The 24,563-nt window shown below is 44.1% G+C and overlaps 2 protein-coding genes across 2 annotated transcripts in view; one reads left to right on the forward strand and one right to left on the reverse strand.

Moving 5' to 3' along the window:
* UBE2Z (ubiquitin-conjugating enzyme E2Z) overlaps positions 1–14,462 on the forward strand; it is a 15,323-nt gene extending 861 nt beyond the window's left edge. Inside the window, exons 2-7 of the mRNA XM_010843150.1 lie at positions 1,613–1,830; positions 3,781–3,968; positions 6,255–6,366; positions 8,754–8,866; positions 9,914–10,004; positions 12,406–14,462. Coding sequence (XP_010841452.1) covers positions 1,613–1,830; positions 3,781–3,968; positions 6,255–6,366; positions 8,754–8,866; positions 9,914–10,004; positions 12,406–12,576 — 893 coding nt within the window. The 3' untranslated portion in view covers positions 12,577–14,462. The remainder of the gene's footprint in view (positions 1–1,612; positions 1,831–3,780; positions 3,969–6,254; positions 6,367–8,753; positions 8,867–9,913; positions 10,005–12,405) is intronic.
* Positions 14,463–15,441: 979 nt separating this feature from the next.
* SNF8 (SNF8, ESCRT-II complex subunit) lies at positions 15,442–23,340 on the reverse strand. The gene is made up of 8 exons (XM_010842751.1): positions 23,194–23,340; positions 22,790–22,840; positions 20,689–20,827; positions 19,758–19,862; positions 19,081–19,153; positions 17,990–18,131; positions 17,067–17,141; positions 15,442–16,047 (listed from the first exon to the last, which is right to left on the reverse strand). Exons 1-8 carry the CDS (start codon positions 23,245–23,247, stop codon positions 15,910–15,912), a joined length of 777 nt encoding a protein of 258 aa, XP_010841053.1. The 5' UTR covers positions 23,248–23,340; the 3' UTR covers positions 15,442–15,909.
* Positions 23,341–24,563: the final 1,223 nt, after the last annotated feature.

Genomic DNA, 24,563 nt, shown 5'->3' on the forward strand with positions numbered 1-24,563 from the left:
CCTCACTCCCCTCTTCCCCACCCGAGCCTTGCTAGATGCTGCCGGGAGGCCCCACCCAGCGGTCCCCTGCGTCGTCTCCTCCCGAGCCCCGTTTGTAATACACACACCGCTTGCTTTGCCCGGGCTGAGACTCCAGGCCAGTCTGGGTTTTTATTCCCGGCCTCCTCAAACCCCCTCCTCAGAGTCTCCTCCCCAAGTCTAGGTCTGTTCACCCATATGCCCGCAGCCTTCCCTTGAACCACTTTTCTAGAATCCCAGAACTGTCTGCTCTCACACCTGTTCCAGGAACTCAAGCTTCCTTCACACCCAGCCCCCACCCCTAGTCTCACTTTGGCTTGTAATATCCCACTCAAGACTTTTGTTTTCTGTAGTCTTTCCCCTGAGTCATGTGATTTACTTTCTGAAGCCAATATACCCAATTCAAATATAGGAACAAAGGTCCAAGTCCCTTCTGTGCTTATTTCTTGGGTGACTGGTCTTAGATCATATCATTTAATAGATAATGTTTTTGCGAAATTGTTTAGTGTATAGTACCTATCACAGAGGAAAAGGGAATGCTTTTTAGTTACTGTCAATCCTGAAACCTGTTTGCTGACAACCAGATTCTCTCCCCATGCCCCCATCACAGTCATCCTCATCTGGGTAATCACATTCCCCACATTCCAAGTTCCTTCAGATGTTTCTACCTACTGATTGTTCTGAAAATTAAAGAGCATACTGTGTGTAAAGTACCTGGCCCAGTGCCTGACACAGTTTGCCAACTCCATCGAGGTTGCCACCACTAACTTAAATTCAGCATTCAACTCCTGTACTCCTTTGGCCATTTTCAGCCTTCCAATCCTAACATACCTCTCAGTTCTACCAATACTTCTTTTCCTTTATTCTGTTGCTTATTTGCACTTTTTAATGTCCCTGTGTATCCTCAGTTCAGTTCAGTCCAGTCACTCACTCGTGTCCTGACTCTTTGTGACCCCATGGATTGCAGCACGCCAGGCTTCCCTGTCCATCACCAACTCCAGGAGCTTGCTCAAACTCATCGCAAGAGCAAGTCCCTAAACTTTCCAACTAGAACGTCCTTCTGTAGATAGACCCTTGCTCACAACTGATCCATTCTAGTTCATGAGTTATGACCTAGAAGTTTTCTCTCATCTTATGTAGTAATGGTTACATGTCCTCTTCCACATGTGCGATTCTCAGCAATTTCAGAGAAGACATTTGTACCCTATTAGTCTCCTGGGCAAAAAGGCCGTTATTGCTCCCTGTTAGCTCACTTGCTTCATATAATCCACATGCCAACAACGATCTACTATGTGGTTTATAGAATTGGATTTTTAATGGAATTGATTAAGCCTTCCTAGTAACTGAAAAGTCTTCATTTAGCATTCAGGAGTAGTACCTGGGAATCTCGGAGGAGGGGAGTGAATGAAGTGCCATGTGGGAGGATGTGAGAGTAAATGGGATGTGGCTTTTCCAGGGTGACATCTGATGCCATCGGGATCTCTGAATTTTTTTCCCCCCTCTCACTACCCTCCCCCTGAGGAAACAGTGCCCCTTTGATGATAATTTGCTCTCTGCTTGCCTGACAAGTACTCCCTCAGCTGAGATTTCTCAGCCAACAAGACAGTGCAAACATTTGTGGTACCAAGCACCACCTTCTCAAACCCTGGCCTCATTGAGGTGACAACTGTCCTGCTCAAGGGATTCCCCTTTTTTCTCCTCTCCCTCACTCCCTTCCACTTCCTCTTGGTGTTATACAGGGATATCATGTCCATTTATAAGGAGCCTCCTCCAGGAATGTTCGTTGTACCTGATACTGTTGACATGACAAAGGTATGTACCTTGGTGGGGTTTGGGGAAGTTGGGGCCATAAAGTTGAAAGAGCCTGAAAGAGATTATCCAGTTCACATCTTTGATTATACAGGTGAATAAATCAAAACTGCAAGAGAGTAAGTGGCTAGCCCAAGGTCACACAGTGAGGTGGAGCAGAGCCTTGAATAGGTTATTTGTTTTTGGGGTGCCAAAGGGTTCTAGTTGGCTTGGAAAATCCCAGTTTATGCCTATTGTCCAAGCCTAACTATTAATAGGGCTCTCTTTCCCTCAAAAATGGTCCAGTTTGGGTGATAAATTATATGAACATCCTATTGTACCACCCAACTCTCCCCCTATCCTGCCATTCTTGACCTTTAAGGGTGGTGCTGTAAATCAGATGGAAAGATGGTTGGGGATGGGGCAAGCTTGAGTGAGCAGTGTTTGTAGTTGCAGGGCCTTGTTTAGGCTCCTGTCCTTACTGATCCTTTTGAATATCCCTTCCACCCCAAAGACCATTCCTGTCTTGTCCACACACAAACACAGAGAAAGCTTAAATTCTCTGGCATAGATACCTAGACTTCTCTGTCACTGATTACTCTATCTTAGAGATGAATTTTCACTTAAACTGATATTAGGAAGAAATTGGATTACATAAATCTTGTGTTGTTTAAATGAAAATTCTATCATATAAAGTATCATAGAAATTTCCTAGTATAGAAATTTCCACATGTTTAACCTAGGCAAGTCCAAATTTCTTACTGTAAGAAATTAGAGTAAAAATTCAGATTTGGTATTTTTTGTGTGTCTCTTTTGTTTTAAATAGGTTTTCCTTTAAATTGAGATTTTCCTTTTTATGTGGTTGGAAATTTTTTCTTGGGACATCTTGTCCTTAGTCAAATATCAGTGTTATATACTAGTCCCTGGGACCCCAGAGTTGATGTCATGTTGATACCATTTGAGCTTGCTATTCCGAAGAACTGAAGGCTAAAAGAAAACAAAGGATGCCACCAGGACAAGGTGGGGACTATAGATGGAGGCATTGGATTGCAGGTTCTTTTTCCTTTTGCTGTTTAAATTCTGAGCAGACTTAAGTGCCTAGGAGCCTTTGCAGATGAAGAAATATAACTGAGTCAGTTAAGGTTTTCCTCCCTTGGAGAAGAGAAATCTTGTTTGATAATCACAGCTGGAGGAAGAGAATTTAGTTCTAAGTGCTGATTTTTATTATTATTATTTAACCTATGGTTTTGGGGGAAGTTCTGGGGATAGTCTGTGGCTCTGAGTGGACCCTGAGTTTCCCCATTTTTCTTTGTATCTTTCACACAGCTGGATGCTGCCTGAGCCACATCCTCTACAGTAGGTTTGATCCTCTGCAGAGGAAACAGATACCATAGGCCCCCATCACAAACCTCAGCTCTGCCCTGTGATTGGCACTGTTGTTGTGGCCTCCGATCCCTTTCCTCTTTTCTGCTCATCTACCTCCCCTTTGTGCTACATAACTGGAGGGTGGAGTTGCATCGTACACGTTTAACCTAGGCAAATCCAAATACTCGTACTCAGTTAAAAAGAAGTATTGATTTCTTAAACATTGCTAGGATAATATTTTACAGGTGTGTGTGATATTTTGTATGTTGGTGGTCTATTTGTTACATAAAATGCTGATCAGCAAAGTCCAAATGGAAAACATACTTTAAGGGACACTCAAGGGTGATTTTTGGCTAGATCCAATGTTCACCCTGGGCTCTAACTTTAGAATGTAACCCCTGAGTAAGATGCCACTCCACTGTAGTGGGGGTTCGTAAAATTCCAAAAATATTAGTGTGAGTGAGCACAGGCCATTGATTCTGCATGGTGAGGATATGAAATATGGATTCAGATGAAGGTCCTGCTTCTGGTGTGGGTAGCAAGTGGAAGTCAGGAGGGTTTGGGATGGGACATCACCTCACAATTTTGAGATGGGGTTTTATTTTGCAGATTCATGCATTGATCACAGGCCCATTTGACACTCCTTATGAAGGGGGTTTCTTCCTGTTCGTGTTTCGGTGTCCGCCCGACTATCCCATCCACCCACCTCGGGTCAAACTGATGACAACGGGCAATAACACAGTGAGGTTTAACCCCAACTTCTACCGCAATGGGAAAGTCTGCTTGAGTATTCTAGGGTAAGAGGAGACTCCTAAGTGGCCAAGTTGGTTGTCAGCCAATACTACTCTAGGCCAGCCTTTATCAACCAGGGTTTCTCATCTGAATCACAGAACATGGAAAATAATTGGAATGACTGTTTCCTTAATTCTTCCCTGGATGGTACTTGATTATTATCATTCTAGATGCAAAAAACAGAATTTATGATGTACAATGGATGCCTTAGTGAAGTGGTTCACCCCGAGCAGCAGTAACACCTGGAAATTTATAGCCGTACAGAATCTGGGCCCCACCCTAGACTTAATATATCAAAAGCTCTGAGGGTAGGGCCAGCAGTGTGTCTTACAGGCTCTCCAGGTGATTCTGGTGCAGACTGCTGGAGAACCACTACCTTAGGGCATCAGGGCTTAATTCTTTTCTGAGCAGGTTGAGAAAGGCTGCAGACCCTGTGCCATTTAAGGGTGTGAATGTCTTATTTCTGAGTTTCTCGTGAGTGGCTTTGGAGGAAGTGGTGGTGGTGATGATGATTATTATATTTTAACAACTGAATAAAAAATGTTAGATTGGAAATCATACCAGATATGAAATGTTTAGAGTACATTTTTGTTTCTAGGTGATGCCAAGATTTTGTTTCATGTAGTTCTCATCCATTCCCTTTTAATCACCTTTGGGGGTTAAAAATTCAGAAAGAAAATATCTTCTAGCATATTCTGGATTGGTCTTTTTAGTGTGATCTGAATTTCCCTGAGTCAGAGAACAAGTAAAAACTGAAGTTAAGAAAGTTGCCCAGACTGGTGATACTGTTCTCTTTCTTCCTGTCCACTCCAGTACTTTTTAGGTTTGTGTAGGGAAAAGGCAGCTGAAACAAACTTCTCCTCATCCCCATTTCTCTCAAATGTAGGGATATGTTCCATGATTGTGGCAGTGAGAAAGTCCTGTAAAGGAGATTGTCTTTAAAGAAGTCCTTTATCTCATTAGAGAATTGTCTGTGCTGGAAAGATGGTGATATGTGTGTCCCATAGTGGTAAGGAGATTTAGTTGTTGCTTCTGTATGGAAGCTGTTCTTGAGCATGTGTTTGTATTAAGTTTTCCTTCATTAGGCCAGTATAAAACTATTTTGAGCAAACATCAGCTCACAGTAGAAACGGGGGAAGTAAGAGGGTGTGGAGTAAAAGTGACACAGTATTGGATGGAAAGGAAAAGCAGCTACTCTGAATTTGAAAATTTGCCGTCAAGAATCAGAGGAGAATATTCCCATGCATACTTAGTTGTCCATTCACCTTATCACCATCATTCCTTTCCTCCTTAACTATAAAAAATATTGGGCTGACTTACAAAAGACATTGAAAGTTTACCCTGTTGACTTCAGTTCCCACATACTAGAAGCTTCAAAGAGTGTGATGTCTAGGGTTCCTGGGGGAGCAAAGCTGAGAAGTTGAGAGGCACTATTCCTCATCACTTACTGGCCTTTTCTCAAGACCAGCAGGGAGAAGGAAGTGGCCAGTTGACTTGAACAAGCCAGTACTGTTTTAGGTTATGTTCAGCTTCCAGCTCAGGTGCCATCTCTTCTATTAATTGAGCTAAAACATAAATGTCTTTATGTCCAAGCTTCCCTCCTCCTCCCAACATTCCATCAGGTTTATGAAAGAGCAGTAATTTTGGTGTTTCTCTGTTGTTGAAGATGTTATTCATGTATTACTTTCAAATCCTCCACGCTCTCGGAGTGTCCTTTATTTCCTTTCTGTCCTTTGTCAGAGTTATGTAGTCTTCAGAGAATTTGACAATCTTTGGGGGCTTGAAAGAGACTGGATCCCCAATCATCAGTCCCATCACATGGCCTCTATCTAACCGATGGCTTCACTCCCTTCTCTGCCTCTGTGCTCAACTTCTCCTTCTCTGACTCCATCACCACCCATAAATAAATAAGCAAGCCCTTTGAGATCCATAGAGGTTAACATTTAGACTGTCTTTGGAGTTGTTCTCTTACCTTATTTCTTTCATTTTGATGAAGGGAACCTCCCCTGTCTACTGTTTCTCTCCTAGCCCTGAGAAAATCCCTTCAAAGTTACCATGCTTGCTTTACCCTCTTTTGTGCCACTTGATAAGAGGATTAGTCAGTTGACTGATTTCTGGTGAATGAGAGGAGATGGAGGCTGGGAAATTCCAGAGTATTCATAGTGAAGGAGAAAGTGAGTCACTCACGATGGTGCTGCCAGGCCCCAGGGCACTTGTACACTGGTCTTTCTGTGTGGCCTTTCCCGTCTCTCTGCCTCACGTGCTCCCCTCCCCTCTGCTGTGTTTTGCAGTACGTGGACCGGCCCTGCCTGGAGCCCAGCCCAGAGCATCTCTTCTGTGCTCATCTCCATCCAATCCCTGATGACCGAGAACCCCTATCACAACGAACCTGGCTTTGAGCAGGTAAGGCCAGGTGGGCCCAGCTCTGCAGTGCAGAATATTGAATATAGGGTTTTAAGAGATCTGAAAGATCTGCTTGAGGGTTTTTGTTTCATTTTTGACCTGGCTCAGTCCAGTGTATTAAACTTGTCACTGTTGGAACTGGCATGTGTGTGTCTTAATAATGAATTTTTTTTCTTACTAAATTACAATAACATTATCAAGTTATTTCCATTGACTTGGATTAATCTACCATGTGGAAGTTAGTGGAGTCATTTGGAAATTGATTTCCACATCTTCCTTGGAAGGTTGCAGCCAGTGGGTTCTTCTGTATGCCTCCATTCTCCAGCATCCCTTTAAGGTGCTCCCAAGTGACTGCTGCTGAGCCAGACTTTCTTCTGGAATCCTGAAGTACTGTTACCTACAGAGCCAAAGGAGCAGTTGTTGGCTAGAGCAAGAATATTTTAGTCAGTGCTGCCAAAGAAAAGGTGGAGGAAACTCATGTTTTCCAAAGGGGGTACCGTATGCCAGCCACTGCCAAACATTTATATGTAACTTCTCACTTAATCCTCATACTACCTTTGCAAAATAAATGTTATCCCCATTTTCAGCTGAGGTAGTTGTGACTCAGAGAAGTTAGTTAATTTTCACAAGGATGCACAGATCAGGATGTAGTCCCAGGAGCCCAAAGTTTTACATTATTCCAGAGACTCTTCCAGGGTTACTCGTGAGCACAGGAAAAGAATTCCACTGATATCTCAAAGGATAATAATTCAGTTTAGGTGATTAAAACAGCTTAATTCATTTTGAAACTATTTGAGATAATATTAACATTGGTGATTCCTTGGAGACCTAAACAAAGGGAAATACCCTTTAAGAATGAACAAAAATTATGCCCTAAGCCATCCTTTCAAACATATAGTGAATGCAATTTCAGGAGTAGTAGAAATGGAAATGGACCCCATTGGCTAACCAAGGAGCTTATTTTTACGTATTGTTTGGAAATTCAAGACATGCGTGCTAAGTCGCTTCAGTCGTGTCCAACTCTTTGCAACCCTATGGACTGTAGCCTGCCAGGCTCCTCTGTTCATGGGATTCTCCAGGCAAGACTGGAGTGGGTTGCTGTGCTCTCCTCCAGGGGATCTTCCCAACCCAGAGATCAAACCTGCATCTCTTATTTCTCCTGCATTGGCAGGCAGGTTCTTTACCACTAGCGCCACTAGGAAGCCCATGTCACTTTCAAGACGTGACTTTTATTCTTTTTTTGTGTGTGTGTGACTTTTATTCTTAAGTCTACCAAACATTCTTGGTTCATTGAACCCTCTTGTCTTGATGGTTTTTCAGTTTCCCAGGCAGAAAGAAATGCCAGACTCTTCCATTTGTTAAATAGTTAGGTCCAAATCACTTACTTCCTTCTCCGATGACTACAGTGACTTAATAATAGGATGTGTACACCTGTTGAGTGCCACACAACTTTTAAAATCATGGAATCAGATCACAGCCACCGCCCTCATTTCTCTTCCCTCCTGTTTTCTTATGGTACTTGCTATTTATCAAAGTAGAGACTGAAAATCCAGCTTCACAAAAATAGTATGTCATCAACAGGAATGTAATACAGGTCAATATTAAAACTGAACTGCTACCTCAGGGTAATAGTTAGCATGGAGTTTGCACAAGTGTTGAATACTCTTGTTTTCCTCAAAAAGTTTACAGTATCCCACATTGCCCTTGTGATTTTTCTCTGATGCACATTGGGAACTGAGATAGTAGACTGAAAGCACGTTTCTCTTTCCTGTTCATTTTATGTTTTGATCAGGGCCAAGGCTCTCATTGATTGATGGTGGTAGGAGAGAGCAACAAGGGAAGAGTTAAAGGTTGGGATACCATGCTCTCACATTTTCATGTCAGCTCTCTAAACCAAGTTTGGAGTTTTTCTTTTGAAAATTTCAAGTTCTACGTCTGATAGATAACAGTTGATTCAATGATGGTGGCACCAACAAGCATGTAAAGGAGTTAACCGGGAAGCATCCTGCTATCTATAGGTTTTTTAGGTTGAGACTCCTAGCATCATTTATAACTTTTTGTCCCACCATTATTCTTACATATGGTTATTTCCCACTTAATCCTTTCTGCAAGGCTGTTCATTTCAAGCTTAGGGAAATTCGATGCATCTGGTTTGCTACTTATAGTCAAGTGATCCATAGCAGAGGATGGGTGTTGGTATGCATGGGGAGAGGTGAGTGGTCTCACGTACTTAGTTGCTCCTCATGTCTGCCATGTAGTGGGAAAGGTATCCTCATAGTTAATTTGCTTGGTTCATATACCGTATACTAATCTAAAGTCTCTTCCCATTGGGTTTTCTTTTTACCTGAATTTTATACTTGGATACTGTGCTATCTGTCACATTATAGGAGAGACATCCAGGAGACAGCAAAAATTACAATGAATGTATTCGGCATGAGACCATCAGAGTGGCAGTCTGTGATATGATGGAAGGAAAATGTCCCTGCCCTGAACCCTTAAGGTATGTGTAAAGAGAGCCCACTTGATACTTGGTATTCCTTTTGGAGATTTAGCTTGTTCATACCTTTGGGGCAAAGTCCAGTGGGAGATTAAAAGGAAAGATGTGGTTCATGCCTTTAAAGAGCAAATGACCAAAGGGTTATCTAAAAGGAAGTTCAAAGAGTCTCAGTTTTGAGAGAGTGCCAGGCCTGATGGGAAAAATGTAGTCCATGCCCTCGGGGAACCCTTGTTTGATGAGCACCTGGACATATTAAAGACATGTGACTGTTACACAGCCAAATGAGATGTAGAGGACTTCATAATAAACCCATTTCTTAGTGTTCATGTCTACTTCTAGGTGTTAAAACTAGATGAACAAAGAGTTAATGAAACAAACTTTTCTAAGATTTGAAGGGGCTACTTTTATTTTTTTTAGGTTGATATAGGGTTCATGTGGCAACCCACTCCAGTACTCTTGCCTGGAAAATCCCATGGACGGAGGAGCCTGGTAGGCTGCACTCCATGGGGTTGCTAAGACTCGGGCACGACAGAGCGACTTCACTTTCACTTTTCACTTTCATGCGTTGGAGAAAGAAATGGCAACCCACTCCAGTGTTCTGCCTGGAGAATCCCAGGGACAGGGGAGCCTGGTGGGCTGCCGTCTATGGGGTCGCACAGAGTCGGACACGACTCAAGCGACTTAGCAGCAGCAGCAGCAGGGTTCATGTACAGTGTTTCAGGTGTATCTAGGAGAATTTTGAATAAGCTTTGGGATTAGGGATGGCCTCTGGAAAACGATTGGGCAAGTCATGAGTTGAGGTTGGGGTTCAGCTGATCAGTATTAACAGTCACTCTCATCTTAAAATCCTTAAAATCTAAGGGAAATAAACCATGGGCAGTCAGTGGAAAATAGAGAAAGTAATCTCTATTTTCTATTCAAAGATTTTTGTAGGAAACCAAATCTGGTCATGGGAACTCTAGCTGCTTAATTTGGCATTAAAGTTAGATGGTGAAGCGGTGGTGCCTTCCCCTCTTGTGCCTGACTTCAACTTCTCTGCTTGTTTTCCAGAGGGGTGATGGAGAAGTCCTTCCTGGAGTATTATGACTTCTATGAGGTGGCCTGCAAAGATCGCCTGCACCTTCAAGGCCAGACTATGCAGGTAACAACAGAGCCCCTGCTGCTAGCTCCGGAGACCTTACAACAGACCATTTAAACCCCCCAACAAGGGTGATGTCCACATCGTCATAGCATTCAGAACCAAAAGGAACCTGATGCATTTGAGTCACTGAAACCCAAAGAGAGTGAAGCCATCTGGAGTTAGTTCTAGGTTCCTGGCCTAAAGTAGGTGCTCCTGAGTAGAATCTGAATCATTCTACTTTCTATCCTGGAACTCCTTCCAATCTTGGTGAGCAGTCTTTTCAAACTAAGAATATCAGCCCTCTCCGAATTTAGGGATCATAGAGTCAGTTATTGGAATTTCATCCCTAGTTCAGAGGGGTGCCAAGAGAAAGGATGGTTAGGGAAACATGGAGTGTGCAGTTGTTATTGTTGAAAGATTCCTGTTACAAGGATGGTAACCAGTTGTTCATTCTCTGCCAGAAATGTGCTTCTGCTTCCAGTAAGAATGTAGAATTCAGGTTTGTTTAAAGGAAGAGGTTCTTACTAAACTAAGTTGTAAATAGACTCAAATATAAGCAATAGGTTGAGAATCCTCCTGTCCTGAAGGACCAGTCCTGTGTTTTTTGGATCCTTTACTTGCTATAGAAAAGTGGTGACTTGGCTAAGTGACTAAGATGTCATCAGGTTTTTTCCAGTTCTTTTTGGTCTGTGTTTCCACACACCCAACACCACCAGCCATGGGAGTAAATGTACTGTTTCCTCAGGTGCTCCTCAGAGATGGTAGTTTCCCTATACTTCCTTCAAGGACTTCCTCCCTGCCTGCCCCATTTAAACTCAGAAGACAGGGCAAGTTCAAGGTTGACTTGTTCCTGAAACTTTTCTAAGGGTACATTGAGGATACTGCATGCTGTAGCTTGTTCCCCATCAAGAATTCTCTTTGCTGGCATCTAGCAGTATTTCTAATAGTCTGTGAAGGAAAAACAATTTCTGATGAGGGAAGGGCAGGAAAAACAGCATCTGGGGAAGAGGAGAGTGGGTGGAAATGGAGCCAGTGATGAAAGGAAGAAGATTTGAGAAATTGACAGCTCCAGATTAAGTGTGAAGTTCAGCCTCTGGGGACCATAACCCTCACATGTGGAAAATGCAAGCTGTAGTCTCGAGACTGTGCTTTCCATCCACTGGCCCCAATCGTGAGGGTAGTGTGTGTACAGAAGTGTGGCCGGAGTTTATGTGGGAGAGGCAGGCGTTATGTGAGAGGAAGGAGCATATACTTTTTTGTAACTGCCAAGGAAAGAGGTCTCCATTTGTGTAAACTTTGGCCCAGCTACATTGCTGCCATAATCCCTATTTAGCATTTTTAATTCCTTTTTTATATTCTCCACCCCATCCATAGTTATTTTTGAGACTTTAAGGACAGTTATCCCCTTTCCACATGATGTTTGGTGATCTTTGATCTTGAATGACAAGAACTGGCTGCTGCTGCTAAGTTGCTTTAGTCATGTCCGACTCTGTGCGACCCCATAGACGGCAGCCTACCAGGCTCCGCCGTCCCTGGGATTCTCCAGGCAAGAACACTGAAGTGGGTTGCCATTTCCTTCTCCAATGCATGAAAGTGAAAGTGAAGTCGCTCAGTCGTGCCCGACTCTTAGCGACCACATGGACTGCAGCCTACCAGGCTCCTCCATCCATGGGATTTTCCAGGCAAGAGTACTGGAGTGGGTTGCCATTGCATTCCCTGGACAAGGACTGGAGTGATGCCCAAAAGTCTGGACAGGAACATGGTGACTAATCCCTGGGGAGGAGGGCAGGTTCTTATCCAGAAGTCAGAATTCCTGAGTTCTCTACCTGCCTGTGATCTTAGAAAAGTAAATTTCCCTTTTGAGTATAGGGAATGAAGGACAGTTTTTCCCTTGTATAGTTTGTATGAAAGTAAAGTGTTAGTCACTCGGTCCAACTCTGCGACCCCCATGGACTGTAGCCCACCAGGCTTTTCTGTCCATGGGATTTCCCAAACAAGAATACTGGAGTGGGTTGCGATTTTCTTCTCCAGGGGATCATCTGACCCAGAGATCGAACCCAGGTCTCCTGCATTACAGGCGGACTCTACCATCTAAGCCACAGAGAACCTCTCATAGTTTTATGAGGTTACATTGAAAACATCGCCATACTTAATGATTCAGTCCTCGTCTTGAATTTCTCTTCTCTCCTCCTGTTAGTGTGTCCCCCTTTTGCATGTTTGCTTGCTTTTGGGGAATGCAAACACGTTTTAATGTTAGCCCAAGCCAGACCTGTCTGGTTGTTGAACATGCCACAATATTCCTTCCTCTTTCCCCATGCTCAGAAGTTGAGTGTGTACTTCATGTGGGCCTAAAGCTGTCTCTCTAGGGTGAGCCACCCAGACTTGAATCTTCCTTCCCGATTGTCTCCTTTCCCCCCCACAGGACCCTTTTGGAGAGAAACGGGGCCACTTTGACTACCAGTCCCTCTTGATGCGCCTGGGACTGATTCGTCAGAAAGTGCTGGAGAGGCTCCATAATGAGAACACCGAAATGGACTCTGATAGCAGCTCATCTGGGACAGAGACAGACCTGCACGGGAGCCTGAGGGTTTAGACCCTGCTTCCCTCTCCCCTCCCCCAACTCGAGAGTCCCAGCAAAGTCCCTTTCCCCCACCCCAGAGATGGAGAGGCACTGTGTATCTCCCTCCAAATGTGACGCCATCCTGCAAGATGGCAAGAACCAAGCAAGCTCGGATCCCAGGGTGTGGGAGAGGGGAGGCTGTTTCTGATCTGACCTCCTTGGCTCTCGAGCATCTGGGACTGTGTTCATCCCGAATCAGGGGCCAAGGTACCTATGCAGAAGCACCTAGGGCGACGGCCTCTGGCAAAAAAAACAAAACCAACACACCTCTCCACAGGGCCAGCTCCTTAGGGACAGGTGGGAGATGGAAATTGCAATTCCTAGAGGGAGTGTTCCCAAAAGATTTATGGGGATATCTGGAAGGGAGCTTGGGGTGGGGGGCTGTCTGTGACACTTCAGCAGTCTGGGTGGTTGTCTGTCTGTCTGTCTGCAGTCTTGAAGCAGGGCTCCCCAGTACCCTTTTCCTCCCTGCCTCTACCCCCATTATTTCCCATGGGCCAGCATAAAAGTTTTTCCTAATTTATAGTCACTGTTCTAGACAGACCAAAGAGAAGGAACAGTGGTGGAGTCTAGGCTGCTGATGAGTAAGCTTTACCTAGCACCTGAGCACCTTTCTCCTGTGTCCCCCATTCCCTCACCCATTTTAGATTTAAGACAGAAGGCAAATGTGACTGGGACTGAACCAAGGTCGTGGTAAAGCCTGCACAGGCACCGTAAGAAGCTGAAAATGCCATTTGTTCCCACAATCACTGATTAGAAAAGGCCCCAACACAAGCAGCTGCTGTGTGTATGGGATTAGAGCCACTACGTAAAATAGTCTCTTTAACAGATTTTTCATAAATACTAGTCACAATGAGGGTATTTCTCCAGGGGGTGGGATACAGAGAGGAGGCTGATGCTAGTCCTGTTGTATTTTGTTTGGCTGTCCTTGTGTATTCTCACTTCAGCCTGTAGTCTCACCTCCTCACTTCAAAGCCCAGGGAGTTGTGGGGAACGAGGGTAGCCAATGGCAGAGGGGATGGGGGCTGGGACTCTGCAGACTCCTCCCCTTCTCCACCCCCCTCACCTCCAGCTGCTCTGTCACTGACTGATGGGTGTTTCCCTGGCTGTGTTGCTTCTCTTATCTGTATTTAGCTGCAGTGATCCTTTAGCTGGTTGGCTCAGAAAAATGTGCTTTAGGTGCCCTGTGATACTGGGCATCAAGGGAACCCATCCTTCCCGGTTTTGATGTATTCTCCTGTACTTTCCAGATTCTTACTGTTAGGGCTCCCAGTGGGCTAACAGTGAGCCGCATGACACAGGGCCTCAGTCAGTATCCAGCCACATGTAAAGGGGAGGATACTGGTAATTCGTACCTGCTCTGCCCGCTGCTAGGGAGGCCTCTGCCTTGTGGATCATGGGACCTCCCAGGGGTGGGGGGTGAGAGGGTGGGCACAATGGAGAATGTCCTACTTGGGAGGGCAGGAAGAAAAACTGGACAGTAAGTGGGCTTGGGGGATGGAGGTTTAGCTTAGTACCTAAAGGCTGGGTCTTTTCACAAGGAGACTCAAAAAGGGACCCTGCTTCTAATTTTCCCTCTTCCATTCCCAGCGCTAGTACAGGGCTTGGAAGAATGCCCTTGGTCTGTTGGTCCAGTGTCATCTGTCATCCATTTAAGTGTTCCCACTTTCAAGTGACAATCCTCCTTGGCCCTGCCATGAGCAGAGCATGTCTGGCATACCAGCCTGACTTTTACGCCCTAAATCTTGAGTTGAGGAATATATATGCACAGGAGTCAAAGAGATGTCTTTATATCTGACTGTATATAAATGAATTTTTTTTTTTCCTTTTTGGTGCAATAAAGTTTGTTTTGGCAGAAGGAGGAAGCGCCTGTGGGTGTGGGAGGGTTTGTGTAAAAGGAAGAATGTGATCATTTTGACAAACTTTTCACCTAGGCCTGAAACTGTCGGATAAAGATAGTGCTCATCGGAAGCCAGAAACTTGGGTTACGTGATATGGTGTGGAAGCAGAACTGCTAGTGACAAGAAGTTTCCATCCATCAGAAATACAGTCCTTTTTTTGAGGCTGTAACTTTGGCAGGCAAGGAGAGGAATGCCACCTTGGTCTCAGTTGCTTCCAAAGAAATACCTATTCTGGAAGTGAACATGTCCTAAAGGACAGGCAGAGCTAGAGACAGGCTCAGACTATATATCCCCTTGGTAAGGGAAAGGTGTGTCAATGTGGATATCCCAAACCATTGGGTTTTCAGTTTTCTGACAGCAAACCAACCCTGGGGAATTTAGAATTAAAGACCATGAAGACAGAGCTTAACTTTGGCCACCCAGCTCATCACCTTCTCTATTCGCTATGGAAGGCTCTTGCTTTCTGGTACAGAGGCTTCTCTGGATTGACCATCTGTATAGGAAGAAATTAAATATAAAATCTATTAACCTGTGCCATGCAAAGCTAGATAAAGGCAAGTGTGGGCTCTGGGGTTAGTTGGCCTAGGCTCTAACTTGAGCTCTGCTTAAGGTGGTAGGTGGCCCCTGTCAATTAAGATTCCTCACCTGAAAGGTTAGGGCACCTATTTGACATTTACCATTGTGAGGACTATATAAAAGGTATATAAAACTGGGTGTCTCACGGGTGTTCAATAAGTGATTCCCACCGATAATGCTAGAGGGACCTGGTGATCAGTATAGAAGGGAAAGTCAGTCGGGAATTTGAGACATACTGTATCCACTATTGGTTGATTCCCCTCAAATTCCATTTTCTTTGCTCTAACAACCATTGACCTGTGTTTCCTTAACACACACAGCCGAGTCTGCGGCCATAAGCTGGAACTTCTACAGATGAAGCTGGAAGAGGGAAAGTGAATGTTTATTGGCCTATTAGGGTCTGCTCATTTGAGATAAGGAACATCTTATGAGGAAGGGGTTGGAATTAACAGACTAGAATTTATGTTTCAGGGCTACAGAGACTAGACTGTCTTAGCCAGGAGACAAGACAGCCTTCATTCTAGGCCCGGCTCTACCGTGACCTTATAGTAGATGACCTGTGCAAGTCATTTTATATGTGCTCACTGTTTTCTGTTACTCAGGTTATCCTTAGTGGATAAACAAGGTTTTCTCCAATAAAAATGCAATGTGAAGGCACTTTAAAAAAATAATAAAGTAATAAATGAAGAATATTAGGGGAAGAAAAAAACTTGGAATTTTTTGGGGGGTTTTTTTTTGGTTCTTTTTTAAAACAAAGTTGTCCAGCTTTTATTCACCACCAGCTCCTCCCTCTTCTCCCTGCCTGATGCTGTGCCCACTTCATTCCCAGTCAAGGGAGCGCTTCTCTGGCCTCCTCTGCTGTAATCTCCTGGGAGTAGAGGTCAGTGAAAAGAGCTGGCAGCCAGTAGTGGGCCTCCCCTGGGGCCTGCAGGTCCAGCCAAGCCAGCCCTTCCTTCAGCAGGTGTTCCTGGTGGAAAAAGGAAAAAGTCAGTTGAGAAAGGGGAGTTTCCACAAAGTAGGGTATATAACCCTCAAACCTATCTTGGCTTCAGTAGGGTTTTCAAACTAAATCTACAAGAGTGCCTTCACATATCCACACAGCCAAACTGGAATGATGTGTTTAACCTAGATCTTTTCCCCCTGTGTGAGAAATACTACCAAGTTGCTTAATCTGTGCTGCTGGGAAAGAGGATCATGACAAAGGGGGATGTTGTGGAAGGAAGGTAGGGCCACAGAAACATTTGCTACATGGCCTTGAGTAAATCACTAACTCCATTCCCTAAAACAAATGGAGATCACTAACTTTCAGTTAACTTACAGGGTAACAGACAGCTACAAGACAGGGAAACCCTTTTGGAAAAGTTAATGGAAAGTCTGCATTAGAATGGACTCATAGTTCCTGTAACTGGAAATATGCTCCAGATGGGTTGGTTTGACCCAATATTATTAAACAAATGTTTATGTCATCCCCACTTCACAGATGAAGTTAAGTCTTTAATTTAACTGCCTGGGTAAGGATACTGAAAGCCAGGGCTCCTACATGTTCATGCTACTCTCTCTTCACACTAGTCTTTGGTTAGTACCAGGAAACTTGTATATATAAAACTATATATAAATGTACTAATTACAGAAATCTAATATCATTAGTTAATAATTCCCTTCACTCTGTATCCACTGCTAATTTTAGTCAAACCACATTAACCATCTGACCAGGCTCTACAGGTCATGAGAGAAGGTGTTGGTGACTCCCCAGTGGCAGTGGCAGGCTGGTTGTACCTGTGTGCCAGTGTTCGAAGCCCCTTTGTGAGTTCTACCTCTCTGTGCCATCTGCAGAGAAACACTGGGATTACTTCTGTGTGGTAGCAACAGCCTTCAAGGCAAGAAGTTAGCAGAAAGAAGCTGCAGCCCTTGCCTGAGTGGTACCTGTCTACCCACCTCCTCCCATCTGGGGCCCGTCTTTTCTCAACCATTCCAAAAGTCACGTACCAGCACTTGCCGCGCTCGCTCCGTCTCCCATTTAAGACTGGCCTTGATAGCACTGACAGTCACATAGCCATTTTTCTGAAGGAAGGAATGGGGACTGAGTTAAGTGTGTGCTTTCCCTTAGAATCCAGCATCTGCCCAGGGACAAGTAATTTATCCAGACAGTAGGGGGACCTGCCCTTGGGTAAAGCCTAAGGGAGCACAGAAAAGAATGTTTAGAGGTCCCAGCAGAGAGTAAGAAGTGATTTTCAGGATGAGAGAGGTAAGCAGACTGAGGTGCTCAGTCTTAAGTAGAATCCCTGGTACTAAATATTAATGTAGACTTTTATCAGCAAACTCGAGAGTATGGCAAAGATTCAGAATGATTAACTGATAGGAATGATGATCATCAAAACTGATCATAATTGAAAATAATTAAGAATTCAGCCCTTGTCCAGCCTCACCCGAACCATTCCCCAACCCAGAAAAGCCCCCTCCCTTGTTCAGTTCTAGTCTCCATTATAGCACTGAAAACGTGTCTTCCCTAAACACATGATAAGGATCTGAAGGAAGATGGTACAGCTTAAGGCCCTATTAAGGAACAGGACAAAGACATCAAAAAAATCTGTTCACCAAGGATATTCAGTTAGTTGTCTGCATGTCTGTCCACTACTCCACTAGAATGTGAGCTCTTTGAGAGCAGGAACTATGTGGTACCCATCTTTATTTGCCCCTCCAGCCTGGCCCAGTGCTTTGCACTGTAGCTGCTCAATAAACATCTGCTAAATAAGCACAGGTCTGAGTAGTGCATCCGTTAGACAGTTTCAGCAAACGCATGAGTGATGGTGGGGAGGAGATCAGAAAATACCTTCCTAGACTGTCATGCACACACATGCACATGCATGCGCACACTCACACACACTCTCTCTCAGAAGGCACACTAGTACCTCTGCCAGCTGCAGCACCACAGTGTGATCCATATTGAGCTCAGCAGGAACAGACTGAATGAGGTAAGTGCCACCCACAGGGATGATGCTGAAGCCAGTGCCGAGTGCCTTTAGTTTCTTGATGGCCCTGATCAGGTCGTCTCTGAGGTGAGGAAGAGCTGCATAAAGATCCCTGGCAGACCAGACCTAGCAACAACGCAGTTTCAGCTCTGCCCTAGGCAGGATACCCTGATGGAAGACTCACATGTCTGTACAACATTTAACTACATTGGTAAAAAGGCAGGGTTAAAGTGCACCAAATGGTGCCTGGACGTTCAAGGGAGATGGTAGAGTCGTCAGGCTTTCCATTCAGCAAGCCATTCCAACACCAGAGGTAAAAAAACATGCTTCCAGGAGCCCATCAGGACATGTGAATAAGCGAGCTGAACTTAATAGGGAGTAGTGTGAACCATGGCAAAATACAGAATGCTTATCCATTTGAAAGGGGGCAACCCAGCTGATTACTGCCATCTGGAAATTCAGACCCAGCAGTGTTCGATTTTCTGATTTCTTAGTTGACAATTAACTGAAATTAGAAAAGATAACCCACGTCTGAAAATGTGCAGACCACATATGCAGTCTACATACTGATTAGGTTTTTTCACCTTTTCTCAAATTGGAGTCATGTATAAAGGCTAGTGAACCAGGGCCATTTAGACCCCATCTTCTGAGCTCAACTCCTTTCCCCAGCCTTTCTCAGTGCCTGCTCTAATCTCCTTGACCACAAATAATGTCAAGAGTATACACTCCCTCAAGTATGTTTATTAAAAAAAATGTGTGTGCATACACACACATTCACATATTTATGCATGCTTAGAAGGAAATCTGTCAAAATGTTTGATAGTTATAATCTCTCAGCTGAGAAACAATGGGTGGTTTGGTTTTTTTTATATCTCTTTTCAGTTTTCTAAAATAAAAATGTTTCTTCTGATCATAAAGAGGAATAAAAGATTTCTAAACTAACCTAGATCTACAAACAGTAAGGAGAAAAGATTTCCACCTGATTTTTAAAGACCTTTCTATACTCCAAGAGGTTGGAAGACAAAACCTACTGGCTGACATCCTGGGCGAATTTGCCCCTTCCTTTTAACACCTGTTGATGCAGTTCCTCCAAAGTTATCAGACCTATTGGAGAGGGGGGACAGAAAGCAGTTGAAGGATTACCTTTATGACTTAAAAAAGTCAGCATCATATCTGAAAAACTATAAATGTTCTCTTGACACCAGGGCTGTGTCTACAGCCAATGATTTCTAACTGGTTTTAAGCTTTAAGACCATTCAGTATGCTTATTAAGATGACACCACTGGATGACCATTTTGAAGGTCACATTTTGGGTAGCACAGAGACTCCGTTGACATCACCACACCTTGGAGAAGCAGAGCAGGCCTATGGTTACTAATGAGAAAATCATAATCCAGACATATCATCTATCAGGAGGAAAGGCCTATTTTCTACCTCCCTATATGTTCTGTAACAACTAGAAGCTAAGCTTTCCTGACCAAAGACCTTTGGAGAATACAGAGAATCCTTGATGTTTACCGCTGGCCATGGAGACCAGCCATGAATTCAACTGCATGAAGCACTAATGTGCTTCTCAGGACCAAACAGCTTCTCAAGACCTTATTGGCCTGCAGACTGCCAGACTGGAAAGATCATTTTTGAAGACTTTTTTTTCTTTCTCAGAGAAACCCAAAGCCCAGTCCACAGGACTCCATTCAACCACCCTCACCTCCATTCCGGTGCTTCAGGGCCAGGCACACTTCAATAATCTGGACACCCAGCTCGTAATAGAAGTCTCCCACGCCTAGCATCTCAGACCAAAATCCTTTTCCAGCTAAAAGACAGAAAAACAACAGCTAGGTTATTCATTAGTTAACAACTTTTTCTTTCAAAGCTAGATTAAAACATCTACTATATGAGCAGTCTTCTCTGCCCAGTGTTAAGCCCTTCTGGACTCAGGATACTCAACACCATCTGACTCTTGGTTATTCCTACTAAACAACAGGTTCAGAAAGTTTTAAAGGTGGGCAATCTAAAAAGCAGTTCTATTTGGCTGATATCTCTGGCTCAGAGTCAAATACAATGGGATATATGGTCTAGACAAAGCTAAGAGTATAAACAGACCTGGTATTCGAAAGTCCACTGGAGATATTTTATTGAGTAAAAAATGCAGGTTATAAAGTAGTAATTACAGCATAATCCCATATATCTTTAAAAAATAATTTATAAATATGATGAAGTGAATATGATTTACTTTCTATGTCTAGAAAGTAAATATACCTTAACCATACTTTATCTCTGCAATAACAGGCAGGGTCAAAAGACTTCTTTCTCATTTTCTTTTATTTTCTTTGTTGACTGAAACACATACCACTTTTATCAAAACTTAAAATTTTTTTTAATAAAGGGAAAAAAGTCATAAAAAAGTTTTAGAGCACGTCATTCCAGGGAAGATCATGTACACTGTCCACTCAGCCTGCACTCCAACCTCTCCATCGTTCCCATCAAACTGGACATTCAGTTATCCTGCTAGGTACTCCCTATCCTGCTAGGATCTCCCTGTAAGCCTTTACAGAAGATGTTCCAGCAACAGTGATGACAACTAGGTGAACTCTGTCCCTTAGCAACCCTAGAACACTGTACCCCTACAGATTCCTTACAGGCCAGAGGATCCACGCCAATGGTGGCACACATGTCTTGAAACTGCACCCGGAACTCAGGATTCTTCCGGATCTCCTGCTTGTGTTTGCTGGCAAATTCTTCCAGGTTGGTCTTGAACATGTCCAACTGCTTTGACATCTGCAGGATGAACAAAGGGAAGGTTAGGGGCAACCCAACCAAATGATAACTAAATGCCAAGAGTAGGTCCCCGGGCCAGTGGCACAGCAAAGGCTGAAATAACCTACTGTCTTCAGGACTACCATTATACTGTTAACTGTTCCCTTCCTTTTTTTTCCTGCCTCTCCTTCACAGTTCTGCTATAACAGAAACAAGATGCTGTAATGTTGCTTCAATTCTAAAATACACATTTTTTTCCCTACGTGTTTCTGTTCTAAAGTCAGTATGCATCTAACAATTTTTTCTTTCCCATTCTTTCTTTTTTAAAAAATTTCGTATTTACTCATTCGTTCACTTTCTTCCAGTTTTATTGAGATAAAATTGACTTATAGCACTGTATATATGGCATTATACGGCATAATTATCTGACTCACATACATCATGAAATGATCACAGTTAAGTTTAGTGAACATCCATCATCTCATACAGACACAAAATTAAAGAAATAGAAAAAAAACATTCTTCCTTGTGATAAGAACTCTTAGGATTTACTCTCTTAACAACTCATTATATAATATGTTGTAAGTGCTTTTCTTTTTCCCGGGGGGTTGGGGAATGTTATTAAACTGAAGGACCTACAAACGAGGACCTACTGTATAGCATAAGGAACTCTACTCAATATTCTGTAATGACCTATATGGGAAAAGAATCTGAAAAAGAATAGATACTGTGTAACTGACTCAACATGCTGTACATTTGAAACTAACAGAACATTGTAAATCAACTATATGCCAATATAAAATAAAATCATTTAAAAAAATCTAATGAAATTAATTGAAGATGCACCTAATAATCAATTTTGCAGCATTCACACAGTGGGAAATCTTCAGCAACTGACAGAAAAGCTAGATAGGGGAGTAAGCAAGCCTGGCATGAATCAACATGTTGTTGAATCTCTGGGTCAAGGACCTCCTTGAGGATAACCCTGGATAAAGAATCTCTGAGGAAGGGTTTTGAGTCTACAGTCTACCACATTACATTCTAAAGCTACATTCTTTTTAGCTTCAGGGGCTATTCTGATTTCCTATTTGCATTACTCCTCTTTCCCTAATTAACAAAGCCTATCTTCAACCCACCAAGAATAACCACTCCTGGCCCAGCATCTCCTCTCATTTTCTCCTATTAAAAATGTGTATGTTGTTATAGTCACCATTTCCAGTTGATCTCCCTCTATGACTGGGACTTTTTGAAGAGCACAGCCTGTGTCTACCTTCTTTCCTCTGTTCAAGGGCCCCATTTCCCTGCCTTACTGCCTCCTTTTCTTCACCAGGAAAAATAAATGAGTACACTAGAGGGCATGTACAGAGAAGGAAATACTAGAGAAGGAAACTGTAGGAACCACACCCTCATCACTGTCACACACTTCTGGTACACACCTAGATGTGATGGTGGTGGGTGCCAGAGGTTAGGCAATATTTCCATGTTATTCTTTGGCATTTAAAGTAAAAACTCAAAAGACCCAAATCAAAGACGTGCCTAATAATCAAATTTGAAGCATTCACACAATAGGAAATCTTCAGCCACTGACATGGCTTAAGTTTTCTACCACTTACTTACCAAGTGAAATCTTCTACCACTTACTATCTATGTACCCTTGGATAAAGCACTTAACACCTCAGCGCCCTCAATTCTAAACTGCAAAGAACAGAGTTCTTTCTTGATAGAACTGTCAAGAGGAATGAAAAAGACAGCGTACCTAAAGAAAATGGACATATGCCTGGGATGCTGAAAGTAGGTAATCATTCAAAGATGTCAGCTATCGTTGTTATTAGCAAGTCACCTAAATGATCTGAGCAGCACAGAAATCAGGATTTGCCAAATACTCTATTTTTGGTTGATCCAGACACTCTGGTTTATATCAGAGGGGTCCTGCCCAGCCTCGTGGGATCTCTCTTGTTACCTGGAGCCCTCCAACCTACTCACCTGGGCCAGCTGGTCCTCAGCCAAGACAGTCCCTCGCTCCTTGTACTTGGCCTGTCAGGCAAAGAGACCAGGATGAGTTGAGAGAATGGATGCTGGGGGCTCCCACTTGTATCGCTTCCGCAGAAGTATGAAAAGAGGAGGGTCTCGCAAATGGTTTTTCTTAGGGAGAGGAGGGAACAGACGACTCCCTTGTAATCAAATTGAGGGGCGTGGGGAAAAGGACTGATGGGTCTGGGGATGGTGCCATTCCAATCCACTGGAAGCTGGAGAAACTCAGCTCCCCGGGATCCGAGAAGCCCGCGTCAAATTCTTTCGGGAGGCTATTTGAGGGTATAGAGCTCTGCTCGGAGAGATTTGTCTCTCGCGAGTCAGGGGTGGCTGTGGGTCCGCCTTCTTCCCCTCACCTCGGCAAGCTTCTTCTTGGCGATGGCGCCAGCTCCCACCCCACGACGGTGCATCCCCGCCGTGGCCCGCGGGCCGCCCCGCTGCCGGGACCCCGGGTCTCCACTTCCCGGGATCCGCCACCGGCTCCCCGACGCGGAAGCGCGTGTCGTACGTCATCTTCGCGCGACGGAAGTTACGTCTCGACTTCCGGCTGCGGGGCTGATATCGCCCACCGCCAGGGGCCCAGCGGCCCCGCCTCTTGCGCCCAGAAGGAGCTGCAAAACGGCGGCCGGGTGTTCCCACCCACGTGTACTCCTCGGATCCTCTTAACTTCCTGTGGCCGTCCTCAACTGCCACCCCAGCTTCCAGGTGGAGGTCCGCCACTGCTCACTGGATGTCTGCCGAGTGCCATACGCTGAGTTGGATACCAAGGATTCCGTATCAAGCATACAGCAATCCGTTCTATGCTAATAGGGTTTACCTTTTGGAATCATTCAGAGCTTCTGACTGGGGAATGCCTTACAGTTAAGAATTTGGACTCTGAAATTAGTTTATCTAGCTCGTAGCTTCCACTACATATGATCCAGTTGTTTAGTCTCTTTAAGTGAAGTGAAGTCGCTCAGTCGTGTCCGACTCTTTGCGACCCCATGGACTGTAGCCTACCAGGCTCCTCAGTCCATGTAATTTTCCAGGCAAGAATACTGGAGTGGGTTGCCATTTCCTTCTCCAGGGGATCTTCCCAACCCAGGGATCGAATCCGGGTCTCCCGTACTTCAGGCAGACGCTTTACCGTCTGAGCCGCAAGTCGTGTGCTACTCGTAAGACCCCATGGACCATAGCCGGCCAGCCTCCTCTGTCCAGGGGATTTACTGGAGTGGGTTGCCATTTTCTTCTCCAGGTGAATCTTCCCCACCCAGAGATGGAACTCGTGTCTCTTGCATTGGCAGGTGGATTCTTTATCGCTGAGCCACCAGGGAACTTCAGGCAAATACCTTAATCACTTGTGTTCCATCCACAGTTGTGAAAGAGTAATACCTACTCATGAAGTTATGAGACATAAGCCAGAAAATATATAACAAAGCTCATGAATATCAGCTGTGTTTGTTATTCATCAGGTCTGTGATACAATCAGTTTTCTTTGTGTTTAGAAAGCTCCATATGTGATTTCCAAGGGCTCTCCTTGTGGCTCAGATGGTAAAGAATCTGCCTGCAATGCAGGAGACCTGAGTTTGCTCCCTGGGTCGGGAAGATGCCCTTGAGAAGGGAATTGCTACCCATTCCAGTGTGCTTGCCTGGAAAATCTCATAGACAGAAGAGCCTGGTGGGCTACAGTTCTTGAGGTTGCAGAGGGAGACAGGACTAAGCGACTAACACTTTCACTTTTTTTTTT

This window comes from Bison bison, unplaced genomic scaffold, assembly GCF_000754665.1.
Source record: "Bison bison bison isolate TAMUID 2011002044 unplaced genomic scaffold, Bison_UMD1.0 scf7180017864180, whole genome shotgun sequence".
Classification (NCBI taxonomy): domain Eukaryota; kingdom Metazoa; phylum Chordata; class Mammalia; order Artiodactyla; family Bovidae; genus Bison; species Bison bison.

Coding starts and splice junctions, on each gene's coding strand:
- SNF8 (XM_010842751.1), bottom strand. CDS start 23,247: ATGCACCGTCGTGGGGTGGGAGCTGGCGCCATCGCCAAGAAGAAGCTT. Junction 20,828..22,789: donor CTGAGGACCAGCTGGCCCAG/GTGAGTAGGTTG, acceptor TTCATCCTGCAG/ATGTCAAAGCAGTTGGACAT. Junction 16,048..17,066: donor AGCGAGCGCGGCAAGTGCTG/GTACGTGACTTT, acceptor TTTTTCCACCAG/GAACACCTGCTGAAGGAAGG.